Raw genomic sequence first — 27,644 nt, forward strand, 5'->3', positions numbered from 1 at the left:
TGTTTTAGAAGCTGGGAAGATGGGAGGTGAGCATGGTCCGGAGTCGGTTTGGGGCTGGGTACAGAGGCCCACCTGGCTGGTGCTGAAGACTCCGGGTGGGAGGCATTGGGAGATGTGGGGACAGACTGGAAAAGTGGGGTCAGATGATGGCGGCTAGGAGGGCTGTGGTTGTTTCTGGATGGTGAATAGGAGGCAGCAATGGGGGGCTGGAGGCAGGGGAGGAGTGGGATAAGAGAGTGGGTTAGGGAGGACGAAGGGAAAGGGATGGGAGATTGGAAGGAAGACTGCGCAAGGCTTGTTTGCTGCCTGGACCGAGGAGCCAAAGAAAACCTGGGCAGCAGGGAGATGTCGGTATCTTGGGGAGAAATGGGGGTGGGGAGGAAACATTTGGAGGATGGGACACAGGAATATGGGAGGGGAGTTTGCAGAGCAGGGATAATGTTTGCCGGGATGTCCATTAGGCGTGCCATGTGTATAGCCCAGGACTCTGAAGGGACAACAGGGTCAGGAAGAGACTGAGCATGTGGATTGAGGGACCCAGGGCATAAGTGCGGCCGCCAGGGCAGAATGGTCTGAGAGGGGAGAGGGCCACAACAGTGGCAAGGAGGAGCCAGGAACATTCTCTCCATCATGAGGAAGAGGAGAAAGGCCCAGGAGGACGACCACTTGCACTTCCGAAGTTGGCGGGGAGGGGTGTGAGGGGGGAGAGAGAGAAACAGCCATCGGGACTGTCTGGGATCTGTGGGTCCAGAAGGCTCCCCTCGTCTCTCATGGTATGGCAAGGTAATGGATGGTTTCAGGGGTGGAAGAGACTGGAGGTGGCGAATGAGCACGACCTGGCGCTCAGATTGGTCTGGGAGGTTTGGCCATGAAAAGGTGAAGACAGCAGGTGTGATGGCCTCCAGGGGCAGTGGGCCTGAGAGGGAAGGTGTGGGTGCGTTGGAGGGCCTCAGACATGCCCGGCATGGTCGCTGACACAGATTGGCACTCAGCAAATACTTAGATGAGTATGAGAACAGCGACTCGCTCACACATTCATTCCTTTGTTCATTGACTCATTCATTCCCTCCAGTAGAGTGTGAGTGGGTAGGACCTACAGCCAGTTCCCTGACCGGGGAGGACTGGGCACCTAAGGGTAGGGCCGGCGGGGTGAATGGCTGTGGAATGAATGAAGATGAATGAATTTGGGGATGTTGAGTCGGGAGAGGACCATGGGGAAAATCAGAGGGTGATGGGTTTCATGCCTTAGGTGTGGTGTGGCCCTGGAGTGGGAGATGGCAGGAAAGAACGAGGTGCTGTCAGAACAGAGGCCCGTGGGGATGAGGACCCCTGCGGAATGGTTCCCCGTCTTTGTGAAGTAGGCGGTGACCTCTTCCGTGCGGAGGTAATGAGGAGTCGGAGGAGCAGACAGGCGAAGATTGGCTCCCTGGCCGAGTGTATAGGGAGGCAGTCAAGAAGTGAAGAAAAGGAATTCAGGAGTATCTGATGGAAGGGGGACTTTTCTGGGGCTCAGGGAGCCCCAGTCAGACAGAAAAGGAACATCCAGAAACAGACCAGGGGCTCTAGTTGAGAGATCCAGTCTCGGGAAGGGACTAGCCAGTGTTGCAAGGTCCCTCTGGGGTGTGAGCTCTGTGCCAAAGCTTGCCCCAGGAATGTCCCTCCTCACCCCATCACAGTCTCCCAGCGGCTCCTGCCCGCTCCCCCTAATGGGGTGTCCCCCCCTTCGCACACACAGGTTGGCGGCTGGACCGTGGACCCCGTGTGCCTCCTCAGCTCCCTCTGCTCCCACCTCCATGGCGACTCCGCCCCCTCCGGGGCTGGCCAGCCGGCCCAGGTGAGTCACCCACTGCCCCCATGCCCCCCAAACCCCTGGCGGAGTTTGGCTTTGAGGAAGACTTTTTTTTGGAGGGGGGATATCTAGGATTTTAATTTTGCATCCCTTTCTCTTATACAGGAGCCCCCCATTTCAGGAGACTCCTATGACTTATACTCTCCCCTGATTGTCTAATTCCCACCACTACCTCCCCAAAGGTTTAGCTTTGGGGAAGGGATTTTTTGAGGGGGAATACTCAGGTTTTGAAAAAAATTTTTTGGATTCTTTTCTCCTTTTTTTTTTCTTTTCTCCTTTAAACTGGAGTACCTGTTCCACCCCTCATCCCATCGGTTTTCAGGAGACTCCTACGCTCTGTATTCTGTTCCCACCCGCCCCCTGCCACAGACCACTTCACTCTCATATCCGCCTGCCCCCAACACTACCTTTCCATCTCTGAGAGACCCAGCCTTCCCCTCAGGTCTTACCATCAGGAAGTTCTTCACAATGTCTATCACCCTTCTTGGTAGGTTCAAGGCTCAGTTTCCTTTTTTTTTTTTTTTTTTTAAAGATTTTATTTATTTGACAGAGACAGAGATCACAAGTAGGCAGAGAGAGGAGGAAGCAGGCTCCCTGCTGAGCAGAGAGCCCCCAATGCGGGCTCCATCCCAGGACCCTGAGATCATGACCTGAGCTGAAGGCAGAGGGTTTAACCCACTGAGCCGCCCAGTTTCCAGTTTTTAAGAGGACTTTGGCATCTAGCCATTTGTTCTGAATTTGTTCCCTGATTCCTCACTAAGCCTCAGTTTCCCCTATTGGGAAGACAAATCTCAGCTGAGAGATGGGCACATTTAGGCAAGGCTTGGACTCACAGCTCAGGCCTGGACATTGTCACGGGAGAAAAAAAGGCATCAGGGGCCCCAACAGGGAGGAAGGACCAGAGAGTATGATTGCAGCCGGTGGGGAGGGGTAGACACCCTGAGGGTGGCCTTGGCTTGAGGGTGCTCAGCTGTAGGAGGCAGAGGAGATGGAGAAATGGGGAATCCAAGGGGTGGCATGGGTACCAGCTTCACTGCTTCATACACCCTGCTGCCCCTGGGGACGGGCGACAAGGACAGGCTTTTTCAAGATTTAGAAGGAAAGACGTGACACCCTAGGAGAGGACAAGGCTCCAGAGCACGGATGTTTTAGTGGAGTGTAACTCGAGTCTGGCAGCAGACTGGCACGCTTGGCATCACCCACAGGGCATTCTGCCCACTTCCCTTCCTGGCTTTTAGCCCCATCTTGACGGCACTTCGGGGAGCAAAGATGTGTCTGCCCTCTAGGGCTGGATGGCAAATGGGACAGACTTGTCTTGAGTGGCCAAGTGCACGTGGAAACCAAAAGGGGTCCGGGACAGGGATGGTGACAGGGCAGCAGGTGTGGTGTGCCTGTGCCTGTGGCAGACGGAGGCTCTCTCCAGATGACCTGTTTTGGCACTAGACATGGTAGGGGTGACGGATAAAAGGGAGGATGAGCTTGGTGAGCTCACTTGTCCCAGGTCATGGGGCTCTAGCCTGTCTGCATCCGGGATTTGCTCTGATGGAGGAAATTCCATACAGGTTTGAGAAGACCCTGACCCCAGGGTTTTGTGATTCAGAGGAAAGTGGCCATTCATAGGCTCTTGTCATCACTTGCTGCTTGGTGCTTATCACACTGCTCCATTGGCTGAGTCGGAGGCTCCTTTATGTAAAGCGCAGGATCAGAGAGGGTCAGCATATACCAGAGTTGCACAGCCGAGCAGGATCAGAGGCTACCAGGGAAGCTCAGGCGTCCTAGGCCTCCCAGACTTGGCTGGGAATTGAGTCACAGGAGAGCTGAGTAGGGCAGCGGTGCCCCCTGAGACCCTGACGGGGAGAGGCTATGATCTCGGAGGGTCACAGGTCGGGAGACAGGCCATTTTCCTCCCCCCAAAGCCTAGGCCAGACCTTTGGGAGTGGGAGGCTGAAGAGGACCCTGGGAGAGGATCAGAGGCTAGACTCCAAGCCGCAGCCCCTCCCCCGCTTCCACCAGTCCGCCTAACCTCCCTCCCTCCTTCTGCAACCCGAGTCCCGGGCGGCGGGCCGGCGTATCGGGTGACCGCGGCAACGCAGCCACCAGCCTCCGCCGATCCGCGGCGGGGCTGCGCCGACGGGGCCGCGCCGGGGGAGGGGGCCGGAGAGAGGATGTGCTCGGCGGCGCGCCGCGCAGCGCCAGGTGGAGTCGCGGTTACCGGGGCGACCGGGGCCCGGGCCGGCTCGGCGGCGGCGGCGGCTCTCGCATTGCAGCAAAGGGCACCGGCGGCGGCTGCGGCGGCTGCGGAGGCGGCCGGGGGAGGGGAGAGCCCGGGCGGGTGGGAGTAGGGGGCAGCCCTCCCTCCCCCGCCCGACGCGGGACCCGGGGCTGGGGGCCCCGCGCATGCACCTGTGGCCACAGGTAAGGAGGAGCGGCTGCGGGGGCCAGGGCTGCCGCCTGGGGTTCCGCGGCCGGCGGGGCACAGAGATGGGGCCAGCTCCGCGGCTCCGGGGGGCGGTCCGGGAGTGGGAGGCGCGCAGGCCGTTGCGGTTCCCAGTCCCCGAGAAACGCCCCCTCCCTTCCCCCACCGCGTTCGCCGCCTTCCGCGTGGGCCGCCCCCCTCAATGCGGCGGGCGCCCCCTCCCTCAACCTCGGAAAGTCATGACCTTCCTGGGGTGCGCCCTTGCCCCCGGGGCCGCGCGGATCCCGCAGAGCCCTCCTTCCCACCACACTCTCTGCATTGGGGAAGGGTAGGAGGGGAGGGTGTCGCTGGACACCCCCGGGGGGAGGGTCACGCGTGTGCGTCGAGGTGGGAGGCGGGCCACGCGGGGGCACGTTAGGTAGCCCCAGCCTAGGGGGCGGCTGTGGACGTGTGTTCACAGGAGTTGAGAGGTGGGTGTGTGCGCCCGTGCATGCGGAGTTAGAGGATTCAGGAGCCGGAGGGGCGACCCATTCGGTTGTCCTCCCTCCCTGGAGGATGCGTCGTCGGGGCTCGGGGTCAAGGAGGGGTCATGCCATTCACCTAGCCTACTGGGGACGCCTGCCCCGAGGAGGGGAGAGACTCGGTGGACTGCGCTGCGATTCCCAGGGGGCACAGCCCCGCCCCTCCCAGGGCTCGCCCCTGGGAGAAAAGGATCAGCTGCAGGGGGCGGGGAGAACCCCACGAAGGGCACTTAGGGTGGGGAAGGGCGGGGGTTAACTCCTCAGCCCTCGGAGGAAAGAAGCTATTTCCTTTTTTCACCAGGGAGTTTGAGGACTCCCTGGCCTTGCTTTCTTGGGTCTCTGAGAAGCTCCCCATCCCTCATTTCTGAAAGCCTGGCCCCTAGAGAGCTTCCACATCAAATCCTTTAGAACACCTCATTTTGCCCTCTGCTCCTGGAAGACTCTTTCCTACAAGTGATTACCCTTGGCAAGGGCTCTCCCATTCATACCTTTTTTTCTACCTTCCCACGGTCCTCTGGGAAGGGGAGACCCCTCTTTGAGTGTGGGGGGTACTGGAGGTGTTCGGGGCAGGGTTCAGGGGCCAAACCTCTCTTGGGCCCTTCTTGCCCTTTCCCCTCCTTCCAGGGGGTTCCTGGTGCTGGGAAACTCCAGGACCGCAGCCAGACAAAAGCATTTAGAGACAAACCCCCTCCTCCTGTGGGCTGGTCCTATGTCCTTCACATAGGTTCCTGATCAAATATTTGTTGAGGGCCTATTACATACCTGGGCATTGCGGTAGGTACACAAGAGGAACAGACCACCGGGTCAAGGGTGGGGAGGTTGGATGGGGACAATCTCATCTTAGCAAACCAGGAGGAGCCCTCTGCTCTCAGTGAGCCCAGGCTGTCCCCTGGAAAGAGACAGAGACAGAGGTTGGACGATATTCCTAACGACTTCTCCCCACTATCTTTCCTCCCCCCACCCCCACCGCCCCGTCCCTCCCTCACAAGGACACTGAGTTGCCAGGAGACTGTGTGTGTCATTTCTGGTGGGAATCTTCCCTCCCGCTTTCCAGAGAGGCAGAGGGTGCTAGGATCTACTCAGTGTGCTTTATGGGCCGGAGCCCAAAGTCTCCAAAGTCTGATCTCAGGCTCACCCCACTTTGCCGAGCACAAATGCCGCGACTCTCCCACTGTTACCCTCTAGGGGAGGGTGCCTGGCTTTCCCGTGGCCATGAGGCTACCCAGTCCTCTTCCCTGTCTCTGACTAGTGACCCATCCTGTCCCGGGCTGACCGCCCAGCCTCAGGAGTCTGAGGCAGGCCCAGGCTCAGGGCACAGCTAGCGTGACTGTGACCAGGCTCCAAGAGGCCCAAGGTGGCTTCAGCCATCCGCATATCCTGAGTCCTAGGTGTTGACCCTGGGGGCTGGGTGGGGGTGGGGGATCTTCTGCTTCTTGAATCAGGAGTGAACCTACCTAACGCCTGATGTCTGGGGTATCATTGGCATGGGACAGTCGCTGTCGCTGTGATGGCCAGAGGCACTATGACCCGGCTAGTGGAGGGGAGGAGGGATGAGACTTTTTCTCTGTGTGTATACTGTGTGGGTACTGTTTTGTGTGTTTCTGCAGCTGGATATGTGTGCGCGCGTGTGTGTGTGTGTGTACATATGTATGAATGGTATCCACGTCTCTGGGCATTTCTGTGACTCTGGGGGAGGCTGGCAGGGGTGTGAATGGTACCCGTGTTTCTGTGAGCGGAGTCGGAGTGTATGAGAGCAAGTCAGGAGCCAGGGCCGGTGCGTGTTTGTGCACGAGCAGGGCTGCTTGCTATATGAAAATCTCTTCTCTGAGCTTCCGGGGTGGTTTCTGACCATGGAGGGCTTCTTTCCAAGTGCTTGTGTCCCTTTGTGAGTGTGTCTTGGTTGTTCTGGGCAGTACCTCCGGCCGTGTCCTTATCTGAGGATGTCTGAGAGTCTGTGCTCAGTGTGGGGCCTGTGTGTTCCGGGGCACTGGTTGGGGGTCCCGGTGTGTACACGGTATAATGGTGATAGTAGGTAAGGGACAGCGGCCTTCTCTGCAGAGCCGTCCATCACTGCTGGGCCTGCAGACAGGACTGTCAGCATAAACCTTCTGTGCCCTCTGCCTGGCTCTGTCTGCCCCAGGTGTGTCCACTCCCTCTGCTACTCCTCCCCTTCCCAAGGCCACAGGCAGCTGTGGCGAGAGCCTGTGACTCCAGCCTCTTGCCTGCCCTCCCCTCAGCCCCCATGGGCATCCCCTGACACCCATGGGGGTGGCATGTGTCCAGAGATTGTTCTAGGCACTGGTCAGGGCACAGATGTTGCTGCCCCCTTCCCTTGCCTGGCATGTGACTATCTTTTGTGTCTCTTGAAGCCAATGCTAGCACAGGGGGGTGGGGGAGAGGTGGGAATTGAGACTCAGATGGGGATGGCGCTGGTAAGTGAACCTCTCCACCCCAGCCCAAGCCTGGCATTACCCCCAGCCTACAAGTCTAACTCAGGTAAACCCTCCATCCCAGCAGGGCCCCTCGACTCCACCCCTGTCCAACTCCTCTCTGCCCCAAAAGCGTTCAGGTGGCCCAGGACACCCCTCTGTGATGTCCTTCCCCTGTCAGGGACCCTCAGGGTCCCTCTTCTCTGCCAGTGGCTCTGAAGCCTGGGCATTCTGTCTGCTTGTGCCAGGCACCCCAGTGCCAGGCCATCTGCGGCCTCTGTCTTCCTGCTGAGACTGGCACCAGTCAGCAGGGTGCCTACAGCTTTGCCAAGAACCAGCCCAGCCTCTGGGCTCCCTTCCTTGTCCTTAGCCATCTGCAAGGGCCTTCTGGTCTTTAGGGAAGACAGGGTAACCCTAGGTTATGGTGAACAAGGAGGCACCTGACGTCCCCTACTCTAGGACAACAAGAAGTCTTCCTCTCTCTCTAGCTGGCTCTAGGACATTGCCCACACTTCTAGTCCCTACAACTCCTCTTGCTTATGCTGGCTCCCCATTCATTGCCCAACATTGTGAAGTGACTGGTACCTGTCCCCTGGTACCTGTCTGTAATGCTGGGCCATTGCGTTACAAAGACCTCCTGCCCTGGCCTTGGCCGCCAGCCTCCCTCTTCCACTCCCTGCCGTACCAGCACCCCCTGGACTCCAGATCTGACCCCACTGTGCTTCACTCAGATGTTTTCTGCCTGTCCAGCGCAGCCCACCCAGCTGCCCCCAGCCCCTCTTTGTGGCCCACTCTGCTACTTTCCCAGACCCTGTACCCTAGCCAGATTGGACCAGTGACTATTCCCTCAACACACTCTCTACCCACCTGCCCCAGGGCATTTGCCCATACCATCTCTCTGCTCTACATGCCTTTCCTCCCAATCTCCAGCAGCTCATTTTTCAGGACCCAGCTCAAATGTCACCTCTTCCAGGAAGTTTCCCCTGCCCATCACCACCAGATGCCTCTTCTCTGACCCCACAGCTCCAGTTCATCTCTGCCGGTGTCTCCTGAGTTCCCTATGTCATGGTTTTCGGCACCTTTCCTACCTGTGATTCTCCAAGTTACGTGACTAGGATGCATGGCTTGTGAACATCTGGAAGGGCTCTCCCTTGTCCCTGCCAGCAAGTCTGGAGCCTGCCCAGGGCTGGCCCGGGACTCGGTAGAGAACGGGGTGTACCAGGCACTGCTTCTTTCCTGTTCCTGGGAGGGCAGAGGGCCCTGGTCCCAGGGCTGCACTCAGAGGGTCTCTAACCCACCTTCGCCCCTGCTCTCCCCGCACAGCTCCCCGCATAACCATGTCTTCTCTTATTTCCATCAGCAGCCAAACTACTGGAGTTTCAAGGTCAGTGCGTGTGCCTCTGCTTCCGTGACAAGTGCATGTGCTCTCCTGCCCTGGGCCCTCCCTGCACACGCTTTGCCCAGGGGTGTGCGTCTGCACGGGACCTTCCGGTGGGGGCGGTGGGCTTTGGGGCTGCAGGCTGTGGCTGCTGCTTTGAGAGAGTCTGAGCTCGCCTGCCAGGGGTTCGTGGGATCCAGAGTGGGAGTTCGGGCCATCCCTGCTGGGGATCTGGGCTGGGAGTACTTAGTGAGGCTTTCCCACACTGCGGGGGAGGGGGGTGCGTTTGGGAATAAGGGAGGCTGCTTGACAATTACACCCCCCACAATGCCGAGAGGCTGCTGACTCTGAGACAGGGACCTGATCCCCATGATCTGGTTGAGGGCCTCTTCTCTCGACTCAGCCTTCATCTTCCAGGGAGGTCTTATGACTCTGCTCGGCCCCTCATCCCTTTCCTACTTGGCACTGCGGGGAGCTAGTCAGTGCCAGGCAAGAGACTCACAGCCCTGAACTCCAAACCCTCTGCCCAAGTGGGGGGATAAGCTCAGGGATGAGCGCTTGCCTGCCTTCCCAGGACAGTTTGGACAATCCACAGCTGGAGAGCTCTCTGCCCCATCCAAGGGCATCCAGCTGAGTCCTGGGCGAGCACCCTCAAGTACCTCCTCCGCTGTCTCTGGCACCCAGGACCAGAACAGAACCAAATTAGGCTCCCGCTTGTGTCCCAGAGTCTCCGGCCCTCCAACTCCCAGGCTTTGTGATGGGGGTGGGAGGCATCCATCCCCAGCTCCTGAGGTCTCATCCTGCTCCAAGCATCTTATCTGTGAGCATGCACCCAGAGAGAAGTCCTTGCAGAGAAATTATGGAATCATAGACTCAGGATGTCAGGCACACAACATTTTTGGAGGAAGCAATAGGATGTAACAGCTCAGTGCATGGGCCTGAGAGCCTAATTCCAAATCTGCTGCTAACTCACTGGGGGATCTGGGGTAAATGGCAAGATCCCCTGGGCCTCAGTTTCTCCTCTGTAAAATGGAACAACAATGTCTGCCTCACAGAGTTGTTGTAAACATAGAAGAGATGAGATACTGCGCGTCCTAAACACAGCGCCAGGCTCATGGCGAGCCTTACCCCACAGCCTCCTTCAGACTTCAGCCTCCTCCACCGACACTGACTTGATTCCCAAATCAGAATCACCTTGGGAAATTGTCAGAAATCTTGAACCCCAAGCCCCAATCCCCAGAGATTTGGATTCAGTGAATATGGAGCCCTGAAAAGAATGTTTTTCAAAAGCTCCTAAGTGATTCTGTCCCATTCTACGGACAGCCTTTGGGGACCTCAGATCCTCGCCTGACTGTTCCCACTCAAGGTTTCCTCTGCCTGATCTCTGGCGGGAGTCATAGGCTCCTTGCTGGAATTCCTCCCATGCCAGGTGCGCCCTGCCTCCCCAGCAGCTCCTTCCTAGCTTTGGAGAGCTATGCTTGAATTACTGTTTTATTCTTTTGCCATCTCGCTCGTAGACAGAGGTCCTAGGTGTCTCACTTTTCTCTGCCCTGTTGACTCAGCCCAGGACTGAAGAGAAGTGCTAATGGGCTTTCTCTCTTCTCAAGAGGGTTTTCTACAAAGGCTGTGAGAATGGCAAGCTGCGCAGAGAGCCAGGATGGAGAGTGGAACAAGCAGGGGACAGGGAATGTGGGCGTCTCTTCTCCCCGGGGTGGCCTGGACAGGGTCTTACCTTCTCTGCAGTCAGCAGCCCCGAGGCCCCCTGCCCCCACACCCTTCTGGTCCCTGTTCCATCTTCTTCCTGGCACCTCACTTGTGTCCCCTGGCACTGTGGCCACCATCTTCGCTCCTGGCTAGCTGCCTCATTCTGCCAGAATTCTGTAGCTCTTCATCCACATCAGCCTGGCAACCGCTGGCCTTCTGGTTGCCTGGCAACCTCATTGACCACCACACCAGACCTGGTTCCCCACACTGCTCCAGGGCTGAAGGTGACAGAGGCTGGCACTGGTGATCAGCCTAGAGCTGAGCTGCAGGGTCCAATGTCTGGGCACAGGCACCCCTATGTGGGCCTCGTTCCTACGCTGTCTTCTTCCTCCCCAGACCCAAACCCCCTCACTGGTCAAAGCATTGTACTTGACACTGGACTTCCCCCGAGGTCTCCAAACCTGACCTTCTGCATCCCCAAGCCTTTGAGACCACACTGGGGACAGCTGGGCACATTGCCCATCAGCAGAAGACGCTCTCTCTTTTCCAGAGTGCTAACCCAATTGGATCATTAAATTGAGTTAGTATGAAGATGGAGATTAATTAGGGGCTAATCAGGATTTGGGGAACGAGGGAGCAGAGGAGAACAAATGACTCCTTTATAGAGATACTTTTTATTTTTTTTTTAACTATAAAAGTGATATATTCTGATTGTGCAAAATTCACCCAGCAGAGAAATGTATAAAAGAGAAAACGCTGTTTCAACCCCGACTTAACCAAGGTTAATAGTTTTGAGTGATTTGTTGTTAAAAACAGACAACTTATTTTATAGAAAAGTATGGCTGGGCAACAGGATTTTTTTTTCTTGATAACATATGTATATACAATCCATACATGTATCTGTCGTACATAACATGGAATGTCCATAACACAGATCTGACTTATTATCTTCTCCCTTGAATAAAAGAGTTGCTGAGAGTACCTGGGATGGAGGGAAGGGGCTGGGGCAGAATGGCAGGAACCATGGCCCTGGGTGACAGCCCCGGTCTTCAGCCAAAAGTAGTTCATAAAGTGTAACCAAAATCATGGCCACCTCTCCCTCAAGGAGAGAGCGACCAGGGTGTCCCTGGGGCAGGAGACAGTCACTGGGTGATACCCTTCTCTAGCTCCAGCTGGATACCACCCTCAACTGTAGCTTCAGGGCCACCTGAAGGGGCTGCCATGCTGGGTACCGGGGGGAGGCCTTTCTAGAAGACAAGCCAGGATGGTTGGCTGGGTGGCAGCATGTGCCTTGCAGGGAGGGGCTGAGGTCAGGCACATATGCTCTGTGTTCATGTGGATCGTATCAGGCTTAGCATGTGCATTGCATGTAGTAGGCAGAATCTGTTTGAAACTGCTTTGGGATGATTCTCCCAGGCACCCTAAGTCAAGGACACAGTGCTCCTCTCTGAGGCCCATACCTCCCAGAGCTGGGATCCTGGGGCCCCTAGTTCTCTTTGCTTCCTCCCTGGGCCCTGCTTCCTGCCCCCACCCAACCCTCTGAACTCCACGAAGGATAAATTCGCCGCTCACACACCCGCCGCTTAATTAATGTCTGGAACTAATGCCCCAATTTGCTCAACGATTCTGCTGCTCACCTCAGTGACAAATTTGTGTTGTTGTTGTTCTCTGGAAGCTTAAAATAGCAGGCGTGCCCTGGCTCCCGCTCAGATGGTTTCTTGTCTGACTTCCCAGGTTGCCTGAGCCCTTTGCCCACTCATTACCTGCTGGGTGTCCCAGGGAGGCCAAGGCCCTACGGGGTTGGGGAACTCTCCTGTAGCCACACAGCGAGTCTGGAATGCAGGAGACCCTTGTGTGTGTCACTGGCTGGCAGGGGCTTCCTGGGCCTGGATGGGGGAACTGGCAGAGCAAAGGGGCTCATGTTTGACCCCTGCCCCTGCAGACCCGCAGCTCGCGCCACACTCAGGGAGCCCAGCCCGGGCTGGCAGACCAGGCAGCCAAGCTGTCATACGCCTCGGCTGAGTCGCTGGAGACCATGTCGGAGGCGGAGCTGCCCCTGGGCTTCAGTAGGATGAACCGCTTCCGACAGAGCCTGCCCCTCTCCCGCTCCGCCAGCCAGACCAAGCTGCGCTCGCCAGGTACCGCTAGCCCCGCCCACCCCCTTCCCAGCCACTGGCTCCTCCCCATGCTCTGCTCACCCTAGAACTCTCTTCACCCCATTCACTACTCCAGCTCTCCTTAACCAAACCCCCTGGCTCCCTGCGCTGCATTCCCACCTCCCTGCCCCTCGGCAGTCTCCTCCCCTTGGGGCCTCTCCCTCCTCAGCTTCTCTCCCACCCCTTCCCTCCCTCAGCAGCCTCTGCCCTGTCCTTTTCTCTCCCAGCCTCTTCTCTCCCTCACCCCTTTCAGCAGCCCCCCCTTTCCTTCATCCTTCTAAGCAAGGGCTCCCTCCTTTCTGCCGTACCTGCTTCTGCTCCCAGTTCCATTCCCTCGGCCAGGCTCCCACCTGCCTGGGGTTGAGGAGGAGCCTTGCGGGGACGGCACCATGAGGAGTGCGTGGGTGCACCTGCACTCTGGGCCCGCGTCGGGCCTGAGACCCTGCCTCTGCAGGAGCAGCGCGGCTCCCGAAGGCCCCCCTCGCTCTCCCAGCCGGCGTGGTGGCGGCGGTGGCGGTGGCGGCGGCGGCGGCGGCTCTGACAGCGAAGGTGGCATGTCCTTCGCAGGGGTGCTGTTCCTGCAGTTCGGGGAGGAGACTCGGCGCGTGCACATCACGCACGAGGTCAGCAGCCTGGACACGCTGCACGCGCTCATCGCGCACATGTTCCCGCAGAAGCTCACCATGGGCATGCTCAAGTCGCCCAACACCGCCATCCTCATCAAAGACGAGGCTCGCAACGTCTTCTACGAGCTGGAGGACGTCCGGTGGGCGTGGCCCCGGGGGAGGGGTGGGCTTCCCCAGGCTCCTCCTCTAGGGGGGCGCTCAACTCCGTGGGTCTCTCCCTCCCCAGCCTCAGCCCTTCTCCTCTCCTTCCTCCTCCGCCATCCCACTACCTCCCCTCGAAATCATCTACCCATGCTGGCTCATTTTTGGCTTAAGCTAACATGCCAAGGGCGCACGAGGCAGAGGACGTGGACGGGGTGAGGCTGTGGAGCGTGTGTTGGTGGCAAGCAGTCCGAGGCACTGAGCAAGAAGTTAGGAAGAGGTTGGGGTTCTTGGCCCCTCTTGCCAACCCTCTTCCTGTAGTAGATACCTCTCTTTATCGCGGGGCTGAGGGATGGTGACCCATTGCATCTCCCCCCCAGGGACATCCAGGACCGAAGTATTATCAAGATCTATAGGAAGGAGCCTCTTTACGCCGCTTTCCCTGGCTCACACCTTACCAACGGGGACCTCCGGGTATGGCTGGGGAACCTCAGGGCACTGGGGAAGTTGGGCAGATGGGGTCCAGGAGTACAGACTCTAGTTACTTGTCAATAGGGACCAGGGCCAGTTTTTGGAGAAGGGAACATAGAGGCTGAGACAGAGGGTGGCTTCCACTAATTGTGGATATGAGGGTCCTTCCCCTCATCAGCCATGCCCCCTCCTCTCCATTCAGGATTTTTCCAAGAGGCCTCTAGGTATTGTAGGGGCCTCTCTCAGGAACCAGTGTTTCCCTTCTTGCTTCCCCAACCCTCACCAGAGGGTGGGCCGCAGGTTGCTCCTCTAGTTCCTCTCCATCTGCCACTTCTTCCTCCATGCTGGGAGCCCTGATGGGAAGGGGGCCCAAATACAGCAGGAACAAAGGAGAGCAGAGAACAGAAGGAACTTCCTAAGCGTCAGGGGGAAAGATGTTGTCTCCAAAAGCAAGGTGCAAGGGATCCCCTTTGTGACCAGCCCCGTGGGGTTCTGGGACTGTCTTTTGCATAGAGAGAGATGGTGTATGCTTCACGGGAGTCATCGCCCACACGGCGTCTCAACAACCTGTCGCCGGCGCCGCACCTAGCGTCCAGCTCTCCACCCCCGGGCCTGCCATCCGGGCTGCCCTCGGGACTCCCGTCCGGGCTCCCGTCCGGGCTCCCCTCCGGGCTGCAGTCGGGCTCGCCGTCACGCTCGCGCCTCTCCTACGCCGGGGGGCGCCCGCCCTCCTACGCTGGCAGTCCGGTTCACCATGCGGCCGAGCGGCTGGGGGGTGCCCCAGCCGCCCAGGGCGTCAGCCCCAGCCCCAGCGCCATCCTGGAGCGGCGCGATGTGAAGCCGGACGAGGACCTGGCAGGCAAGGCAGGCGGCATGGTGCTGGTGAAGGGCGAGGGCCTCTATGCCGACCCCTACGGGTTGCTCCACGAGGGCCGTCTGAGCCTGGCCGCGGCCGCCGGCGACCCGTTCGCCTACCCGGGGGCCAGCGGACTCTACAAGCGCGGCTCGGTGCGCTCGCTCAGCACCTATTCGGCGGCCGCGCTGCAGTCCGACCTGGAAGACTCGCTGTACAAGGCGGCGGGCGGTGGTCCGCTCTACGGAGACGGCTATGGCTTCCGCCTGCCGCCCTCGTCACCACAGAAGCTGGCCGATGTGGCGGCACCCCCCGGAGGTCCCCAGCCTCCACACAGCCCCTACTCCGGGCCGCCCAGCCGCGGCTCGCCAGTGCGCCAGTCTTTCCGCAAAGACTCGGGCTCCTCATCGGTCTTCGCAGAGAGCCCCGGAGGCAAGACACGCAGCACCGGGGGCTCCTCGACAGCCGGAGCTCCACCTCCGGAGCTCTTCCCTGGGCCTGGGGAGCGCCCTCTGGTTGGGTTTGGGCCACCGGTGCCAGCCAAGGACACGGAGACCAGGTGAGGGATGCTCAGGAGGCCTCAGGGCTCTTGGGGGGGGTGGGATGGAGAGAACAATCTGTGGCAGGATTGTGTCCTGGACTGTGAGGCCCCAGAGTCCTTTGTAGACCCAGAGGAGTCTTGGAAAAATTTGGATGTGGCCGGGAAGGCACTGGAGAGATGAACAGGCCATTTTCCTTCCTTCTGCAAGACCTGGGGGTTAGATAAAAGGGCCCCAGATAAGGTCTCTGGAAACCTGGGTTTGCATCTGTTCCCTGAACCTCAGTTTCCCCAACTAAAATTGAGGCTAAACCAGCTTTATAGCACTTTTCCTGCTCAGTTTGCAGCCATGAGAGCTGTCCAGCACACAGTCAGCTGAAGTCCACTGGGGAGGGCGTGCTGCTAAGAAATAGGGACGGGGAGAGAGGCACATTCCCTTAGGTAGCCTCCAAGCTGGGGAACCCTTACGCATTATTCAGCTCCATCCTAAGGGTGCAGGGCTGGAGAGGGTACCCAGAGCATTGACCTATCCCTTCTGTCCTCAGGCAGTGCTGCTGAGAGACGAGCAGAAGCAATTCACATTCACACAGCTGTCTTGTGGCTGTGTGCCAGGCAGGGCACTGGGCACTGTGGATGCTGAATTGGGCAAACCTGGTTCCTGCCTTGTCTAGTGGGGGTGACACACTAAAAATTACTTGCACTTCCCTTGGGAGGGTGTGTAGGTGGTGTGGGAGGAGGGACTCTTTAAAGCTGCTGGGGCTCTGGAATGGCTTCAGGAAGAGGTCGGGAGGAGGGCATGCCCAGGAAGGGGGAAAATATGTGCAGAGGCACAGAGAGGCCTCGGTGGGGCCCATTAGAGAGCCATTAATGAGAGATGGGGCTGGCAAGAGGGAAAAGGGGCCTTACCAATGTTGGGTGGGGGACTGTGGGCTTGAACCTTTGGCATTGGGGCCCTTTGAATTGTCTGTGTGCTGGTGGCTGGGGAGGGAATAGTATTTCCTCTGATTATCAATCTCAAGAATGAGGGGCTGGGCAAGAGGGACCCCAAGCCCAGAGAAGGGGTTGCTCAAAGCCACCATCCTCCCCAGGGAGCGCATGGAGGCCATGGAGAAGCAGATTGCCAGTCTCACAGGCCTGGTACAGAGTGCCCTACTACGAGGCTCGGAGCCTGAGACCCCTAGGTAAGGTTCTTCTTTCAGCACCATTGCCAGGGCTTATGGCTGGGGCAAGAGGAAGGGAAAGTAGGCAGCAGCAGCGCTGAGCCCAGCTCTGCCAATGTCTCAGTGTGTGACTCTGGGTGAGCCCTTTGCCTTCTCTGGGACTCCATCCTGACATCAGGGGACTGGAGGAGATTACATTAAAGTCTCACTCAGCTTTGACGGTTTGGGGTCAGCCTGGACCCTCTGATGGCCATCTTTTCCCTGTGCCACAGCGAGAAGATTGAAGGCTCCAATGGAGCAGGCACCCCCTCAGCACGTGAGTGGCCCCTTGACCCTCCCCCACAGGTACTTGCCCTCTCTGAGCCTCAGATTCCTAATCCACAAAGTGGGAATTAAACCATCAGCTACATCCCTGGGCTTCAGTGGATCAATGAGCAGTGACCTTAGCCCAAGATGGCTTTGCCCTGGTGCTTTGCTCCCCACAGAAGGGCTGACCCACGAGCTGGGTCAGGGAGTCAGAGCCACGTGCTTCTCTGGCTACTGTGAGGATCACGGGTGGGAGGGACCTTGTCCTGGCCCCTTGCAGGCTCAAGGTTTGTTGCCTTTCTCCCATCCTCGTGGTCCCTGTCTGCAGCCTGCGGGTCCGGCAGCCGGAGCAGCGGGGCCACCCCAGTGTCCGGCGCTCCCCCGCCCTCAGCAGGCAGCACTCCTGCGGGGCAGCCCACGGCCATCAGCCGTTTGCAGATGCAACTGCACTTGCGTGGCCTGCAGAACAGCACCAGTGACCTGCGCAGCCAACTTCAGCAATTGCGAAAGCTCCAGGTACTGGCGCCTTGCCCCGTGCCCCATCCCTTCAAGCCCCTCCCCGATAGACCCCACCCACTCGTGCCGAACCCCCTCCCCACAAGTCTCGTCCCATCCCCTACGCCCTCATCGGAATCCCTTGCGGTTCCCAAGGCCCTCTGCGAACCCTTTCTCCCATTACCCTGCCTTGAGCTCCCGCTTGCTCGCTGAATCACCGCTCGCCCTTGTTCCCCTCACTGCTCTCACTTTCCCCTTCCCTGAATAATCACGTTCTCCTGGAGCCCCAGTCCACCCCACTGTGCCCCCTCCACCTGTCGGTTTCCCTCAGGGCAATCCCAATTCCTTTCTGCCCAGCATTCTTTCTCCCCTCCCCTCTCGGGCGGAAGCCCTCCGCGTAGATCCCCTCCGCTACCCCTACCCCAGTCCGCACAGTCTTCCCCGCTCTGCCCCGCCTGGCAGATGGTCCCACCAGTCAGGAGCCTGGCATCGCTGTGCCCGCTCCTCGAGTGGGCCTTGGGGCCCGTCAGGTGAGACTAATGAGCAGAGACAGGCTGGAGAGGGGGCAGAGAGTTGCCATCTGGGCAGCGGATAAGATCTCACCCACCCCCGTCATTGCCCCAACTCGACCTTAGAACTGGGTTCGAGCGTTAAGTTAATCTTGCGCCAGCCACGGAAGCTCTATCAAATCCCAGAGCTCGAGTCATTGATGAAGCCACAGCCATGCAGCCGCACGGTCATCACGGCCCTACATACGGCTACCTCCTGCCCCCAAACATGCCCACCCGGTTCTCCTGCCTCTGTATTTCCCCAGCCCGCAACCTTATCCTCCGCCCCTTTCCATCACAGCCCTTCGCTGCTGCTCACGGCCACAGCCACGCAGCCGCACGTTCTGCATGCCCCAGTGTAGCTAGCACTTCTCCCTCCACTGTCCCCGTGCCGCTCTCCTGCCTCTATTCTTCCCCAGAATTTAACCCTGGGCCTCTGCTTCCCCCGTCCCGCCCTTTCACTGCTGCTCACGGCCGCAGCGCAGCGGCCGCTTTTTCTGTGGAGCCCGCCCAGCGTCGGGCTCTCCTCTGCCCGCCTCCCCCCAGCTCTTCCCCTGCTGAGCACCTCCATCCCCGCCCACCCCTGTCCATGGGTCCCTCTGCGTCCCGCAGCTACAAAACCTGGAGTCGCTGCGCACGCTGCTGAAGGGCACGGAGGCGGAGCTGAGCATGCGCGTGTCGGAGGCAGCGCGGCGGCAGGAGGACCCGCTGCAGCGGCAGCGCACCCTGGTGGAGGAGGAGCGGCTGCGCTATCTCAACGACGAGGAGCTCATTACCCAGCAGCTCAAGTGAGGCTTGGGGAGGGGGGAGGGCTGGGGGTGCGGCCTGGGCGGCAACCTGGTTTCCCTGGGAGGCGCAGCTCCCTTCCTTCTGAATCACAGGTCTGCTCTGAAGCCTGATTTCCTTTTCCTCTGTGGCTTGATTTCTCTGTGACCCACAAACCTTTGACCATCTGGCACAATTCCTGATTTCTTCGCTTTCTTTCTTTCTTTCTTTTTTTTTTTTTTTCTGGCTCGATGCCCTGCTTTTGCTATGTTTTTGCTTCCTCACGGTCCACAGTCTGGCTTCTTCCTGACCTGAAACCTTACTTTCATGTGGCAGCTGCAGGATTCCACCCTGTCCTCTGTCTGCTTTCCTTCTGCCCTATGACCTGTACAGAGTGACCCTTGGGTAGCCGCGACTGCCACCACTCCAGTTCCCTGATCTCTGAGACCAGGCATTACCAAGGGAAACCTTCCTTCCGTCCTGGTGCTGCTGAAACAAGGCTCTTGCTTTTTCAGAGAGAGTGAGGAATGGAGAACACCAGCTCCCAAATGCTTAGACTTGGAAGGGTTAACAGGAGACAGTCCTCTGATCCAAATTTAGCAAATGGCTGTCTGGCCAAGATCCCATTGTCTGGCACTGTGGAAGGGAGAAGCTGCCTTTTGCTGTCCATCCACTGAGTGAGCTCCCCCCGCCCCACAGCAGCCTTCTCTTGTCAGTCACTGGGATCTGCTCCTTTCTCTGGCCTCCCTCTTGGTGGCCCAGGGCACAAAGGGACCCGAGGTCTAGCTCCAGCATCCAGAGATCATGTGATCTGGGCAGTTTTTGCCCTCCTCTGCATTTCAGCTCCCTTATCTGTCCCCAGTATTGAGATTTTTGCGGTTCTTTCCAGGGAAAGAACTTGCTTGGGTTCTACTGGCCAGTGACTTGGGGAGCCAGGAGAGGCTTCTCGGAGAAGCCCAGCTTGCAAGGGGCTCCTAGAGAAGGGTCCCTACTTCTCAGTCTTGAGCCCACACAGCCTGTGTACTTCGAGATTCCCATGACCCCTTGTGGCTGAGATGAAGTAAGGGCCAATCTCATTTGGAAATAAGCTGGTGGCAGCCATACCATCATTTCAGGTGTGAAAGCTTAGTGACAACCTCAGTCAGATCTCCAAGTAGACTGGCAGCTCTCACCCTCCACCCCACCCAGAGAATTCCATTTACCCAACTTTTCTGTCCTCTCCTTGCCTATCCTTTTCACTCGGCACAGAGGAGCTGGGTTGAGATTTTTAAAGGGAACTTTACTGAGACATTAAAGGAAAATAAAAGAAAATATAAAAGTACAGAGGCAGAAGAGATAAAAGGACAGATTTAAGCTTCTGTCATTGGAGCCTCTGGTCCTCTGCCTCTTGGGGGCCTCAGTTCTCTGGGAGCACATAGACTCCCTACCCTCTGTCCTGTTATCAAACCCCTTGCTCAAGCTGCTCACTTGAGAGAGCTTGGGGGCCAATCCATTGCTTCGGGTAGGATTCTCCGTGAACTTTGAAGGGGGTTCTTGCCTTTTGGGGAGGGTCATCAGCCCTGAGGTGGCATCAGCCCTGGCCCTGCCAGCTCCCATAGCATCCCTGGACACTAGGTTGACCAGAAGACCCATCCTTACCCTTACTCTAGCTGTAGCGCCTATAGGGTTGTGCTTACTCTGCTTTGCACCGTTCCTTCTTCTTGCCCTGGCATCTTGCTGGAAGGTAGGGCCAATTCCATGCTTCATTCAATGTGGCTCTCTAACCTGTTTTTGTAGCCAAGCACTTGAGCTCTGTCTAGACATTACCCTGAGGGGGTACCCTCTGCTGACTTGAGACCTTCTGGCCTCTGGTGCCTAACCTGGACTAAGCCAGCATGGGCTTTGTCGGCCCGCTAACTGCACAGCTACACAGGGCCCCACACTCCTCATGGCCCCCTCCTCTGCTGTTGTCATCTTGAAATTCTTAATAACTTTTTAACTAGGGGCAAAATTCATTTTTTATTGAGGCCCAGGAATTATAGAGCTGGCTCTGTCCTGACCCGGAGCTCTCCACCCCTCCAGGACTGAACCTGGGTCAGGGAAAGCCCAGCCACTTTCTTCTAATGGTGTCTAAACTTAGACCAGTCTGGGGCTCATTTGCAGAACTTGTCCAAATCAGCCCTCCCAAAACTTTGGCAGGTTTCATGATCAGAAAATCGAAGTGCTAATTGAGCTGGAGGAGGACCTCGCAACTTCTGCCCGGGAGTTGCAGTGTTGTATCCTCCTGATAGCTTACCTGAGTCCTCCTTTAAATGAGGGTCTCTTCCCCCACAGAGTGATGTTAGGGAGTGACTATTTTACAAAACCGGCACACCCTGAGCCAGCCCGTCCCACACACACAGCAGGGAAGATCAGTGGTTCTTTCCTGCCTGGTGGAGCAGGGACAGGGATGGCATGATCCAATGGCATAAGTCAACATGAGTAAGATTCTGCTTTGCCACAAAATAGTTGTATAACCTTCAACAACCCACTTCATCTCCCTGAGTCTTTTTTTTTTTTTTAATACAAAAGATAATTGTGTTAGGGTAACTGCTATAACAAATTCTATAATGGTTCAAAAGTAATGGACACATCTTTTTTTTCTCATAGACCAGTACTGGGTGGATTAATGGAATGACCCTCCTCCATGGAGTCCTTCAGGGACCCAGAGGTTTGACCATCTTCAATATGGGCCTTCCGAGATCATTCACAGGGTCATTGCCTTTCACCCCATAGGAAGGGGAAAGGAGCATGGAGGAGCTTCTGTGGGAAGCCTTTATGGGATAGCCTGGAGGCAGCATGTCCCCCTTCAACTCCCATCTCATTGGCTGGACCTGAGCCGTAGCCTTTTCTAAGCGCAAGGGAGGCTGGGAAATGTAGTCTGGTGTTTGAGCTCCTGTCTGTGTGTAAACCGGAGGTAATAATGGCTTCCATGCCCAGGATTTTTGGTGAGGATTAAATAAGGTAATGAAGGTGGAGGGCTGCCCGTGGCACCTGGCATACAGTAAGCGCTCAGCACAAGAGAGTGCTTCAGCTGGTAGTGCTGAGTCACAGGATCTTGTCCTTGCTCCAATGTGGTCTGTCTTTTCATCCACTAGTTGGATGAAGATGTATAGGCATGCTGATAAGATTTGCTAGTGACACAGCGCTTTGAGGGGGAGCAAATCTGTTGGGTGGTAGAACTATGATTCAAAAGTTCCCACCTGGGTTGTTGAGCTGAACTCCAGCAGATGGGATGTGACAAGGGTGTGTGTAAAGTCTTGCATGTGGGTCAGAAATGTCAGTGACTCCCATCACAGAACTGAGATGACCTACCTGGGCAGCAGTTCCTTCTTTCACTTACCCATTCATTCCAGAATTATTTACCAGACATTTACTCTGCTCCAGGCACCAGGCCAGGGGCTGGCGCTTGGAGACGAATCCAGAAGACACGGTCCCTGCCTGCCAGGAGCTACACAGCCCAGCTTGCAAGAGCTCTGAGGGTTTGTGAGGCAGGAAGCAGACCCCTAACCTCAAGTGTAGGAAATGGGGGAGCAGTTCCCATTGAGACCGGAGGGAAGAGTGGGTCTTAGTCACACATGTGCAGGTATGTGTGCCTGTGTGTGAGTGTGAATGTGTGAACGGAGTGTTCTAGGCAGAGGAAATGGCATTATAAAGTCCCAGAGAGAGCAGCACATACAAGGACCTTGGAGAAGTTGTGGACGGTTCTAAATAGAAGCAAGCTGGATGAGGACAGGGGATGTGGCTGGAGGAAAATTAAGAGAAGCCCCCAGGGACTGGCCCTTTGCCACCCTTTTCCCATCTTCATTGGCTCATTTATTTAATTTTTAAAGATTTTATTTATTTATTTGTGTGTGTGAGAGAGAGAGAGAGCATGAGCAGGGGCAGAAGGAGAGGGAGAAGCAGGCTCCCTGCTGAGTAGGGAGCCTGATGCCTGGGACCATGACCTGAGCCAAAGGCAGACGCTTAACTTTTTAACCACCTGAGCCACCCAGGTGCCCCAGCATTAGCTCATTTAATCTTCACAATGGCCCCTAGTGGTGATAACTCTTCCACTTCCATTTTTTGCACAAGGAGGTTGCAGTCCGGACACAGTATGTAAATTGTCCAAGATCTCTCTTCTGGGAGAGGCAGAGCTGATATTGGAATTTGGATCTGTCTAACTGGAGAGCCTACTTTTCACCTATTTCCCTCATGCCCTTCTTTGCTTGGAGTTTAGCCTCAGGATGAGGGGATCCATGTAGGGTTCAACAATGGGGAATGACTTGGTGTGACTTACATTTTAGAAAGATGTGGAGTTTAAAATGGCACAAGCTCAGCTAAACCCTCTGACAGTTGAAAGCAGTTTTGTCCTCAAGGAAAGAAGCTGAGTATCTGAATATTTGAGAAAAGGTAGCCTGACACGGCTATGCCCCGCTTCAAGAGGAGAGCTCACAGCACGTGCAGGTGCCTGCAGTTCTCAGAAAGGCCGCTAGGGTCGCTGCTGCTTCCTTGGCAGAATGAGAACCAGAGGATTCAAGTTATTGGGAGAGAAATTTGGGTTGATGTTGCTAAAGACCAGAACTTGGACGATGCTGGGGGTGGGTGGGGGGTAAGGGAAGCAGGGATGGGAGGTGTACCCAGGACACCTATTTGGGAACTCATCTGAAGTCTCATCTCTGGGGTTTGGCATTTCTTTTCTTTTTTTTTTAAGATTTATTTTTTATTTATTTGACAGAGAGAGAGATCACAAGTAGGCAGAGAGGCAGGCAGAGAGATAGAGAGAGGCAGAAGCAGGCTCCCTGCCGAGCAGAAAGCCCGATGCGGGGCTCGATCCCAGGACCCTGAGATCATGACCCCAGTGGAAGGCAGAGGCCCAACCCACTGAGCCACCCAGGCACCCCTAGGGGTTTGGCATTTCTGATTTCATTTAGGCATGTAGCCTGGTGGATGGCTTTGAATTTTGATCTGACTTGTGGCCTGCTTTCTTGCCATTTGGTCAATTTCAGGGTGCTGGGCTGGGGCCAGAGGGGCTCAGAGGGTCTCTCTCTGGTTGCAGTGACCTGGAGAAATCGGTGGAGAAGATCCAGCGGGATGTATCCCACAACCACCGGCTGGTGCCAGGCCCAGAGCTGGAGGAGAAGGCACTGGTGCTGAAGCAGCTCGGGGAGACGCTGACCGAGCTCAAGGGTGAGCCCAGAGGCGAGGACATGAGAGTGTGGCATGTGGTCCCAGGCAGGAGTCCCTGCTGCCACCCCACCCCCACTCCCAGGCCCTGCCCTCCCTGCGGCCCCTCCTCCCTGTCCTTGGAGCTGCTCTCTCCCCAGCTCACTCTTTCTGGCCCCCCCAGCTCACTTCCCAGGCCTGCAGAGCAAGATGCGGGTGGTACTGCGTGTGGAGGTGGAGGCCGTGAAGTTCCTGAAGGAGGAGCCACAGCGCCTGGATGGGCTCCTCAAGCGCTGTCGTGGGGTCACGGACATGCTGGCCCAGATCCGCAGGTCTTTCCCTTTCTGACCTATCTCCGACTTTCCATTTCCCTGGAGGTCACATACCCGGGCACAGTTCGCTAGATCAGCCCAACCCCTTACCCTGACTCCTCTAGAGGTCACTGACATAACCAATGGATCTGTACCTCCACTCTGACCTGTGACCCTGGCATGGTGTAGGCTCAGCTCTCTCTTATGCTGGATGTGCTCAATCCTCCCCAGGTCCCTCCATCAGGCCTGTGAGATCCCAGGGCCCTCCTCACACCCTGCCTCCCCCAGGCCAGGCTTCCCTTGCATGGGGCCACTAGCCACGGGCCTCACAGCGACTCCCAACTCTCCCTACCCCAGGCAAGTGGACGAGGGTGTGTGGCCACCCCCCAACAGTCTCCTGAATCAGTCTCCCAAGAAGGTGACTGCTGAGACGGACTTCAACAAGAGCTTGGACTTCGAAATGCCACCCCCCAGTCCTCCACTGAACCTCCACGAGCTGAGTGGGCCAGCCGAGGGAGCCCCTCCTACGCCCAAGGGGGGCAACCCCACCAAAGGCCTGGATGCTGCTGGCAAGAGAAGTGTGGACAAGGCCGTGTCTGTTGAGGTGTGAGGGCCGGGACCGGGGTGGGGTGCATGAGCTCGGCCCACATATTCTTCCCGCCGCGCGAGACGGAGGTGCCAACAAGTGGGTACTCTTTCCTGGGGGAGGAGGAAGTCTGAGAGACACACTGATGATGGCATGAGTTCTGCCAGACAGAAGAACATTTTATAAAATGATAACAATCAAGGCAGTGTGGTGTAGGTCTAAGAATAGACTATGTGGTCAATGAAACAGAATAGAATGTTCCAAAACAGGGCTAAGTATTATCAAGAGAGTAGTATATAATGGTGGTGGCATTCCGGACTGACAGGGAAAGCATAGGATGCTCAAGAAGTCTGAGGGTCCCCTGGGGGCTGGACCAGACTTCCTTCTCCCTTCCTGGCATGTGTGGCTGGGGGAAGGGGCTGGAGTCCCTGCTTCAGGGCTGACTCCTGCTCCTCCTCTCCAGGCTGCCGAGCGGGACTGGGAGGAGAAGCGGGCCGCTCTGACCCAGTACAGCGCCAAGGACATCAACCGGCTGCTGGAGGAGACCCAGGCAGAGCTGCTGAAGGCCATCCCTGACCTGGACTGTGCGAGCAAGGCCCACCCAGGCCTGGCCCCCACCCCTGACCACAAGCCCCCCAAGGCCCCCCACGGCCAAAAGGCAGCCCCTCGGACGGAGCCCAGTGGAAGGAGGGGCTCAGGTATGGGGGTGGGTAGGGGACTGGTGAAGAGCCCAGGGGAGGGGAGCCCCATCTTCAGGAACTCTCAGGTTGTTGGGGGAGGCACCCAGGTGTGAGAATCTCTGGAGTCAGACGACCAGAGAGGGGAGGTGCTGGGACCTCAGCCCTCTGACCCTTAGCTGCTGTAGGGAGACCCAGAGGACAGGGCGGAGCTGGACTCCATCTGGGGATCTTCCCACCAACCACCCTGACTGTGGCTGAGAGGCCCACACAGGGAGGAGGAGCGAGTCCGGGCCTAGAGCCACCGCCTGCACGTTGTGACCAAGCGTGTTCTCTGACCCAAGCGGCCCAGAGACCAGAGTGGTGCTGGTCCTCGTGGACGTGGATTTTGTGCCCCGCACCCCGCAACCCCAAGCTGCAAGCACACAGGGGAGGCAGAAATCTGACCAGAAATAACAGTCATCATTCCTTTATTTATGTATTCCTGTTCTCTGTATTTGTCAAGCACCTACTGGGTGCTGGGTGCTGGCGATAAAGAGAAAAGACACTGCCTGTTTTCAAGGAGATTAAAATTTAGAAGGGGTGCACTACTAGCATTTTTGCTTATCAAGCATGTATTATGTGACAGGAACCATCCCAGATGCTTTCTTTCTTTTTTAAAATTTATTTATTTATTTATTTGACAGACAGACATCACAAGCAGGTGGAGAGGCAGGCAGAGGAGGGGTGGAGCAAGCTCCCCGCCGAGCAGAGAGCCCGATGTGGGGCTCGATCCCAGGACCCTGAGATCATGACCTGAGCTGAAGGCAGAGGCTTTAACCCACTGAGCCACGCAGGCGCCCCCAGATGCTTTCTATATAATAATCCTGATACTTCTGCTGCAGCCCCAGGGGCGGCTACAGTAATTATTCCCATTTCACAGATGAGGACACTTAAGGCTCAGTGTAGTCAAGGAATCTGTCCCGGGCCCCGCTCAGCGTGTGAACCAGACACAGGAGGCGGTGCTAACTGCAGGAGTGGGGCATAGCCCTACAGGATGACCCGGGAGGGCAGGGAGGGCTTCCCACTGCACGGCACTTCCCCTGGGCATCTTGAAAACAAGTAGGCCTTTCCCTGGCCAGTGAGAGAAGGCATTTCAGGGAGAGGGAAGGGGGTGCAAATGCCTGGAGGGGTGAGTCCATGTTGCTGAACGGGGTTCCGGCCAGGAAGGAGCAAGCAGAGACTGAAAGGTTGGCAGTCGTGGAAGGTATTGGGCCAAGGAGCATGGACATGGTTTGAGGTCATGGGGAGCCATGGAGGCTCTAAGGCAGAGGAGTGTGGGGTTTGAGTGACTTTTCTGTAGGTTGCCCTGGAAACTGCACCCCCCCAAGGAAACAGGGGCAGGGAGAGCCTGGTTGGGTGGTGTCCGACTGTCACAAGTGTAACCCCCCATCTCTTGCTGGAGAAGAGAGGAAGACAGGTGCGGAGCCGCAGCTGAAAGGCAGGGGAGAAAGGGATGTATTCGGGCACGCTTCTCAAACGTGGATGTGTGCGTGAAATCACCAGAGATCCGTCAGAATGTGGATTCTGGTTCTGCAGCTTGGGGAGGCCTGAGCTTCTGCATTTCTAACAAGCTCTCGGGTGCTGCTGGGGCTGCTGGTCAGCTCATCCGTGGCCCGGTAGACCGCACTTTGAGTACACTAAGAGGGGTGCCCGGCCTGTGGGGAGGTGAGAGAGAAGGAGGAGGGGCCTGTGTCTTCTTCCTGAGCCTTCCCCTCCCCTCCTGCCTGGAGGAGGAAGCAGGGATCCCCCCCTGGGTGCCCGGACTCCAAGATTAAAGGTCCCCTGATGCCCAGCTCCTTGGCTGCCCACAGATGAGCTGACAGTGCCTCGGTACCGCACGGAGAAGCCCTCCAAGTCGCCCCCACCGCCCCCGCCCCGCCGGAGCTTCCCTTCCTCCCACGGCCTCACCACCACCCGCACGGGAGAGGTGGTGGTCACCAGCAAGAAGGACTCAGCCTTCATCAAGGTACCAACCTCACCGGGAGCTGTGGGATACCCGCGGTGACCTGTGAAGATCCTCTGGGACGGAAGGAAAGAAGGGGGCTGGCGGCCAAGGGCGACTCTGCCTCTGGCTTGGGCTTTGCCCTGGAAAGGGGGCCGCCTGGCAGGGCCGATGAGGAGCTGGGGCAGGAAGTGGTCTGGCCCTGATTGGGGCCTAGGAGGTGAGCTGGTGCTGGAGGGGGGCAGAGCCTTGCCTTGATGGGAAGGACTGGGTCTTGCAGAAGGCGGAGTCTGAGGAGCTGGAGGTGCAGAAGCCCCAGGTGAAGCTGCGCCGAACCGTGTCCGAGGTGGCCCGCCCCGCCTCCACGCCGCCCATCATAGCCTCTGCCATCAAAGATGAGGATGATGAGGACCGCATCATCGCGGAGCTAGAGGTGGGTCAGGGGCTTGCCTGGTCCCCCAGTCCTCAGTCAGGCCTGTCCCTTTCTCCACTAAGCTGACCCCAGGGAGGGAGGGGGAGGGGGTGACTGGGCTCCTGGGCTCCTGCTGAGGGCTGGCCTGTAGGGGA

At 57.4% G+C, this 27,644-nt stretch overlaps 1 protein-coding gene across 21 annotated transcripts in view; it reads left to right on the forward strand.

Annotated features, from left to right (window-relative positions):
- The window catches only part of SRCIN1 (SRC kinase signaling inhibitor 1), a 65,890-nt gene that overhangs the window by 25,874 nt on the left and 12,372 nt on the right, over positions 1-27,644 (forward strand). For 12 of the 21 annotated variants that reach the window (XR_009400443.1, XM_059380361.1, XM_059380364.1 and 9 more), the window contains 16 exons: positions 1,736-1,834; positions 8,576-8,599; positions 12,240-12,435; positions 13,021-13,219; positions 13,601-13,694; positions 14,205-15,103; positions 16,171-16,263; positions 16,515-16,558; positions 16,877-17,064; positions 18,204-18,379; positions 23,413-23,543; positions 23,704-23,851; positions 24,188-24,434; positions 24,880-25,114; positions 26,947-27,101; positions 27,358-27,510. Coding sequence is in view for 20 of the 21 variants with exons in the window: in XM_059380361.1 (XP_059236344.1) it covers positions 1,736-1,834; positions 8,576-8,599; positions 12,240-12,435; positions 13,021-13,219; positions 13,601-13,694; positions 14,205-15,103; positions 16,171-16,263; positions 16,515-16,558; positions 16,877-17,064; positions 18,204-18,379; positions 23,413-23,543; positions 23,704-23,851; positions 24,188-24,434; positions 24,880-25,114; positions 26,947-27,101; positions 27,358-27,510 (3,081 nt within the window). In the remaining variant the exon portion in view is untranslated. Of the gene's footprint in view, positions 1-1,735; positions 1,835-3,925; positions 4,265-8,538; positions 8,600-12,239; positions 12,436-13,020; positions 13,220-13,600; positions 13,695-14,204; positions 15,104-16,170; positions 16,264-16,514; positions 16,559-16,876; positions 17,065-18,203; positions 18,380-23,412; positions 23,544-23,703; positions 23,852-24,187; positions 24,435-24,879; positions 25,115-26,946; positions 27,102-27,357; positions 27,511-27,644 lie in introns of those variants that run through there. The other 9 variants (XM_059380360.1, XM_059380375.1, XM_059380362.1 and 6 more) reach the window with 7 other exon arrangements.

The sequence above is a fragment of the Mustela nigripes genome, chromosome 16 (assembly GCF_022355385.1).
Source record: "Mustela nigripes isolate SB6536 chromosome 16, MUSNIG.SB6536, whole genome shotgun sequence".
NCBI classification, from domain to species: Eukaryota; Metazoa; Chordata; class Mammalia; order Carnivora; family Mustelidae; genus Mustela; species Mustela nigripes.